We start from the raw sequence: 8,226 nt of genomic DNA on the forward strand, positions 1-8,226 counted from the left end.
AATGATCAGCCTATTGTGGCCCAGCAGAGAAAATACGGCAGACTTCCAAATAACAAACACAGGATAAAGCCTTTCAAAACCTCAGGCGACAAGTTAAAGGACAACGTAAAAGATTGTGGGTCAGCTTTTGGGTGCAACACCACCCTTGAGTCAATATTTCTGCCAAATGCATAATGCCAAAAGTAAATCAGAGCATATTATGGTTCACTTAATCCTGAACATACGGTTGCATCCTTGTTTATCTGGCTTGAAGATGGATTCAAATTAGCACATGCTGTTCCACATGTCTGATGAAGAGAAAGTAGAGAATGTGACATTTCTGCAGTGAATTTGTACTCACACATGACCGTAAGCAGGACGTTCCCTGATGCCAGGACGACCTTCTCTCGTGTCGCTCGGTCATAGATTCCTACATGGCATTCATAAGGGCCATTGTCTGAGATCCGCACCTCTGGGAGCCTGTAAAAAATTTAAATCACAATTACAACTACTGTAAGACATTTTTAGTTATTCAAAGCCTGGATATGAGTATTTGCTTTAAGTCAAGGTCCCCAATAAATCTTTTAAACGTAATGGAATTCACCCAAGAAACAAGAATGATTATTATATGAAACTAGATGACGTAAGTTTGAAGATGACTTTACAAAGCCAGTTTTAAAAGTGAAAATTAGGTTTTGAAAGGCTTAAAGATTGAAGGTTTTAAAGTAAGTTAGACATTAACTTTAGGGGTTTTCAGTACAATTTGTAAGTATACAAATAAGTGAAGCTAAAGAAAGTTTGATGGTTTGAAGTAATCTTAATTCAGTCAGCATTTTGCTAGCTGTGTGCTATTTTGCTTGCTTGAATTAGCATTATCCAATTGTTCATATTCTTTTTGGCTTAGTCACTTAATTAATCAAGGGTCGGATGGACGGATGGACGGATGGACGGATGGACGGATGGACGGATGGACAGATAGACAGATAGACAGATAGATAGATAGATAGATAGATAGATAGATAGATAGATAGATAGATAGATAGATAGATAGATAGATAGATAAATAGATAAATAGATAGATCGATCTCACCAGGCCATATCACCCAGTGCAACACTTTCTATGATATTGCTCCAACACCAAAGTAAGCTTCAGTACCCCAATCCCCCACCCCCTATCCCCGCTTTCTTTCTCCCTCTCTCTTTTTATCATCTGCAAGGTGAAAATCATTTTCTGAAAATCCAATTGCTTAGAAAAGTGAAAGCACATCTCTACACAGCTCCAAAGGAAATGATAAAGTATACAAAAGAAGTGTTTTATAATATAGACTCAAAAAAGCCAAAGGGTTCATTGTGTATTCTGCACACGGACAATGCAAATCAAAAGGAGATTTTCAGCTGCAGGTAGCAGATCAGTATTGAGAACAACTGGTCTCCTGTAGAAGACAAGAGACTGCAGTCAAGCTGAATAAACAAATAAATAAATGGACTTACTAATGTGCCAGTCAAAAGAAAAGAGAAACCACTGCCTAAGAAAACAGTTGTCTGTCTGCTGGCTCAACACATTCCCATAATGCCTCACTCCATTGCAGTTGTCCCTGGAGCCCAGCAGACTGCTGATGGAGAGACTCAGATGCTCGACCCGGTGGTCCATTTTTGTAGTTTTTACTTATTTTGTTCTGTTCCTTGTTTTTTCGTAGCATCTTTTTCTCCCAGGACTCACAATAAAACAAATAGAAGGCTATATTACAAACTGTATTGTCGGAGTATGAAATCGTTATTGCTGCAAACCATAAAAATAGATTAGAAAATGTGGGCCAAGTTTCATCTTGGATAGTGTAATGATGGTCAATTTTATGCTCTACAGAAACTTTTTTCTTGGTTTAGAGGTGATATATATATATATATATATATATATATATATATATATATATATATATATATATAAACATTAGTTTTGCAAGACATATTTACAAAAATAAAAACTAAAAACACAAATAACTCATATCAGAAAATACAGAATACAATATACATATATTGCATTCCATGTAGCAAACAGTATGTGTGTAACATTTGTTTTTTAAATAAAAAAGTCTTAAAATGGAAACAACTTATAGAAAAACATCTCATAATGTAAATAAGTTGTCATTTAATAAGAATATGTCAATAACTCAGTTTTGACAAAAATGTCAGATAGAGCCTTATTCTAAGGTGACGATACAGTTTTGTGCCAGCGTTCAGGCACCCCTGATAATTATCATAATTGCAAGCCATAGCCTGCTGTCTTTTTAAATCAGCAATTTCATTTGGATACATTTTTTGCTTTAGAGAGATAGCAACATTTAAATTCTGACATAACATTTATTTAATCAACATATGCAATGCAATTTAAGTCATATAAAAAACAGAAAGGTGCATAAATATGGGCTCCCCAAAAGAATAATGACATCAATCTTTCGTACAGCCAGATTTTGCTGAAATAACAGCCTGTAAACCAGGGGTGTCCTGCTTAGTTTACCTCCAACTTGCTTCAACACACCTGCCAGGAAGTTTCTAGTGCTGTATATCTATTTAGGAAAGCTGTGTCTCAAATAGCACACTATACACTACGCACTCATGCACTATGTACTTATGCACTTACACACTAACACACTCAACAGCATAGTATTCCGTTTATAGTAACCGTTTTCCTGATGACGTTTAACGGTTACCAAATCAGTGAAATAAATAACCAAACTATCAAATAATACCTGCCATGAGTTTTGCTGCATTCATCATCGGGAGGCTCTCGTAGGAGAATTTCGCTTTCACTCTCCAAAATAAATAAAGTTCTCCAACACGTGCTCTCGATAGCTCCGCCCCTTCCGCTACATGAGCAAAACTGGGGTTGTTGCGTTTGTGAAGTGTCCATCATTACACACTTCTTTTTAGCAGCTGAATGGGTGCATCCTCTGGGTAATTAAAGTGCACTAGTTATTTTTAGTTTTCAGTGTAAACGTACCACTTACATTATTTATACTACAAAATGGCGTAGGATAGTGCATAAGTATGCGATTTGGGACGCAGCTAGAGTTTAGCTCCAACCCTAATCAAACACACCTGAACCAGCTAATCAAGCTCTTACTAGATATACTAGAAACTTCCTGGCAGGTGTGTTGAAGCAAAATGGAGCTAAACTCAGCAGGACACCGGCCCTCCAAGACTGAGTTTGGACACCGCTGCTGTAGACACTTCTTATAGTCAAGCATAAGTCCTTAAATTATTACTAAAAGAATTTTGGACCACTCTTCCTTGAAAAATTTCTCCATTTCAGTTAGGTTTGATGGGTGCTGAGCGGTTTTTTTTTTTTTTAATTAATTCATTTTTTTATTGATGTCTAAGCATGGGCACGAGGACGGCCATTCTAGAACATTTTATGGTCTGAGCATGAATTCCTTGGTAGACCTGGAACTGTGCTTTGGGTCATTGTCCTGCTGAAACTTCCAACCCTTGCGTGACTTCCTGAACATTGTTCTTCAGAATCTAATGATACTGGGTGGAGTCCATGCAACCTTTAACTCTTCCAGTGCCTGTGCTTGCCACACATTACAGCATGGTGGACTTCACCATATTTTGCAGTAGGTAGCAGGGTCTTCTCCTGTAATGTTTTGCTGTTTTTTTCTCAATGCCATGCTATGGTTGTGGCATCTGTATACAGTATATTTTTACAAAATGATTCAGGTTTATCCAGATGAGCTTTTGCATACCTCAAATGTTTATTTTTGGTGGTAGAATGCAGAAAGGTTTTTTCTGCATCACCTTCCGTTGAACTGTTCTTTGTGATTATTAGCAGCAAAATATACCTGGAGCTCTTTGAAGGTGGTCTGTGGTTAGTCTGTGACAATTCAAACCATTCTACACCTTTGCCTTTCAAATATATATATATATATATATATATATATATATATATATATATATATATATATATATATATATATATATATATATATATATAACCAACTCCAAAGATATATGAAATAAAAAAAAAATAATTAAAACAATACAATCAAGCAAAAAAAAAAAAAAAACGTACAATTAAACTGTCACTCCGATGTATAAACAAACCTAATGACAGTAAAATAAATAAAAGACCGGTTTCAAAATTTGGATTTGATAATGTTGTAAAAGCCTCATAAATTATAATCAAAAATCTCAGTCTCTCACTGTTCGCTTCAGTCAAGCAATCCTTTAACAATCCCAACATAGTCTGTGCGTGCTTGACAATGTCCTGCTGCTCAGCCCCTTTAAAACAAGCAGAAAACAGCTAGATTGACTGAAGCCAAGCTCATTTATATTGAATGAGGGCAGCGGGTGAGTTCTCAGCATTCGTTTCATGTCTCTCTTTCTCTCTATACCTCAGATCGCTCACTTAGGCTTGATGAGCAGAAACACAGGCAGAGTTAATTGCAGTGCGTTCACCATCACGGTGACGGCAACAAAACAACGTCTGTAAATAAAACCACTCCACCGTTTCTCTTCACAGATGACTATAATTTTAACCCCCATCTAGATTCTAGCAAGAATGGACTTTACACAAATCATGTAGTTGGGTCAAAGTATAGATATTCTAAAGAAAAATAAGCCAGTAAATGTATAACATCCTCTTTTTGAATCAGGTTTGACTGGATCATTTGAATTAGTGAGTCGTTAACTAAAGGCTAACTCTGACCAATCAATTTGAATCCACAAACTACTGAGTGAAGGATAGCTAAAGCCAGACCACTTGAATCAGTGATTTGTTAACTGGAGAATGTATCCGAAATTACCCTCATTCACTATTCTCTACATCACTCCACTAATTTAAAGTACTGTAGGGAGTAAAAAACGAGTGAGCCCTGAGTGCACCTGAAGGGACGCGATTTTGCATGTGCTTTTGTGGGGGAGAAATCTCTCAGACGGATTAGATTTTGTACTTGGATCCTGATAATTTTTCTTTTTATCACTTAGCAAACTGTCTATTAGCAACGAAACCAAGCATTTTGATTTCTGTTTTCATTTTGAACTGTTAATTTAACAATTCAAACTTATAGACTTCAGACTTATAGGATTCTGCTGCGGATGCCATCTTGTGGTCAGATGTGAAAAATTCATTCAGTGCTCAAACTCAGTGCATTTTGGGTATTCTTTACCCATTGAGTGTAAATTGGTTGCACACTCGTTATTGCAATGCATTGTGGAAATGATTTAGTGCACTTCAGAATACTATTGTTTTTGGCAACACTACAAATAACTGCTCCTTCAAATAGAGTGCTATTTAACGATATATAGGGGGATATTTTAGATATACCTTGGCTCTGACCGAATCAGGAGAATCATTGAATGCACTGACTGAAGACTCACTTGACTGGAACATTTGAATCAGTGAGCTGTTAACTTGAGATTTGCTCTAACTGGATCATCTGAATTAGCGGCTATGTCTGAAATTACATACTTCCGTACTATATACCATGCTAAAAAACAGTATGCAAGCCGAGTACTTTGTCCAAATTCATAGAATTTGAAAAACAGCAAGCGAGAAGTACCCAGATGACCTACTACTTCTGGCAAGATTCTAATATGCGCATCAAATGCACTCTATGCTATCCTATGATGCACTGTGAAGAAAATCATGAATGAGAGTGAAGCGATGCAACTGCCGCAGGTAGGTCATGTGATCACGACAAAATGGCTGATGTAGTACAACCGAGTTCCATTCATACTACTCACATTCATAATGTATAAACAAAACAATATAACATGTAATGCAAAAGAGGACAATAACCTATACGCTATAATATAGTATAGCATACTATAAATAAAATTAGTTTTTAATTTCAAGCAAAAAAAGTATTTATACTGAGCAGGTTTGAATCTTAAATCCACAGGGACAACATCCCAGAGTATCCTTGAAGAGGAAAGCATCAAAAAAGTCCTTAAAGACTGTATATAGAGACTCTAATTCAACGCGTTGACTACTAGTTCGAGCTCTGGATCAAGTTGTTAACTTTCGAAACTGAAGCCAGCCAATTGTTCTCACTGTTTGGAGGTGTTATTCAAAGTGTAACAGGGTAGAGAAGCGCATGCTTAAGTCCACGTTTGCAGAGTGGCGACATAACATCTTTATACTTGGCGCGAAGTTTCACAACATCAGTGCAATAATCCTCAAATATACAGATTTTTGTGGATCATCATACAGCAGCTCCCTCTTTTTGGGAAATTCATGGATGACCAAGTTCTTCATCTGAAAGTGATGCAATCGCAGAATGACGGTTCGCAGTCTCTGCCCTGGTGCAGGTTGAGGTGTGAGGCTACAGTGAGCTCTGTCCAGTTTAGGTGGCAAGGTTAACACCTGGGAACCAAGGACATCGACCAGAAGCTGAGAGAAAAAAGCCGTTGGTCGTGGCCCCTTGATTAAATTGGGTAAGCCCACAATTCAAATGTTTTGGCGCCGGCGACTCTCAGGATCGAAGACTTTAACTTTTAGCATCCTTCTAAAGCCTTGAACAAGTTGGATCAAGCTGCAAATTAATCTTTGTAGCACTGAACTCGAGGTTTCCGATGCGAAGAACATGATCAGCCACAATGGATTACATTAGGGGTGTCAAAGTTAATTTAGTTTCTTCAATGAACCGCAATGCAGACACGGACAATTCGGTATCGGTTCAGTAATAATCATAACCAGTTATTATGTAATGTTGTCATTTATATTATTTGCGCTATGTCTCCGTAGCTTACTATGACGAGGGAGGCGAGCACCGTGTTTCATTGACACCTAAAGCAGAAGATCATATTTCATTGCGATTGAGAAAATGAAAGCACTCAGTTTTTTCCCTGTCTTTCTCTCGGCATGACTTTTCTTCTCCCTTTTGATTTTTACAGGGATACTTCTGGATACAGACATGAGCGCGGTATCTGTAGAGTTTTCTCCACCGCGTCCATCATGGATCATCTGTGATCGCCACTGCCATTTATCAGTGTTCAATTGCTGAACAGCGCCAGAGTGTCAAAGCCGATCACAGCCCTTTCTGTTAAGAGGGAGACCAATCTGACCGTTTGTATTATAGGACAAATATGTATTACTAATAATATATAAATATTTTTATACAATTTAATACAAGATTTGCTGTGCTGTGGAGAAAAATACAAAATGGTTTATGGAAAGCATCGTCAATGCACCGTGATGCACCGAGATATCGAATTGAACTGAATCGGTGGCACAATAATCGTAACCGAACTGAACCGTGAGACTAGTGTAGGTTCACACCTGTAGATTAAATGTTATCTAGTTTGGCTGCCAAACTTTCAAAAGACGTTTTGAAGACTTCAGCTCTAAGGTTGTCATGTAACGTATGAATATCGGCTAACGTGACGTTAGCACTCGAAAGAAAAAGAGAGCCTTCTCTTTCTTTAACAACCTGTCTGTCCCTTACTTTTGACATTTCAAAAGCGAGAATAGATACCAACAAAAGCACTGATGTTAAGAGACAAAGCAAAAAGTTTTTGGCAGCAAACCGTGCGCACGACTACTCTTCAGGCTCCATAACCAGAACTCCCTGACCTGATCATATGAATCAGGGACTCTATGTTGAATAAAGAATAAATGCAGTCTACCATTCAATGCAATTTAAATCATTTGCACCATCTTGAATTTGGAAACCACTATTATGCCTTATTTTTATACAACACAGGAGTAAAATGTACAATATTATTCTTTGGGATTAAAAAACGGTATTTATACAGTAATAGAGTAAACCAATTTCTGATCCATCATTGTTAAGTTAGTTGTTTTGGATATTTCACTTCCAGGGCTGCTTGACATGTATGGACCACAATGATTGGATGAGAGTCTTGGCTCCAGCTTTGAACATTGGCATTGGTGTCACGTTCCACCCTGCAAGTGTCCTCTCTCTGGATGAGCTTTACTGCCCGGGTCTCTGAATCCCGGCCAGCACATTTCTCAATTCCTGTCTCACTCTCTCACCCTCTTAGCTCTCCACCTCTCCTTCTTTCCGCCTTTCGACACTCTCTGTCTCTTATTCGCTCATTTTCTCTCCTCTGTTGCATACTTCCTCTTTGGATTGCTGAAATGCTGAAGATGTTGCACAATAGCCTGGCTCGCTCCGCTACTCAGTTCTTCAAAATAACCTCAATGGGACTGAAACTTCAGCTCTTTCTCCCTCTCACCCCCTCTGTATTCTCTCGCTCTCTCTCTCACTGTGCTCCAAAAATGTA

The 8,226-nt window shown here is 38.0% G+C and overlaps 1 protein-coding gene across 2 annotated transcripts in view; it reads right to left on the reverse strand.

Moving 5' to 3' along the window:
* igsf21a (immunoglobin superfamily, member 21a) overlaps positions 1-8,226 on the reverse strand; it is a 439,822-nt gene that overhangs the window by 145,219 nt on the left and 286,377 nt on the right. For both annotated transcript variants that reach the window (NM_001278321.2, NM_001034184.2), the window contains 1 exon segment: positions 341-459. In NM_001278321.2, the coding sequence (NP_001265250.1) occupies positions 341-459 (119 nt within the window).

Source organism: Danio rerio, chromosome 11, assembly GCF_052040795.2.
Source record: "Danio rerio strain M-AB ecotype USA chromosome 11, GRCz13ab, whole genome shotgun sequence".
NCBI lineage: Eukaryota > Metazoa > Chordata > Actinopteri > Cypriniformes > Danionidae > Danio > Danio rerio.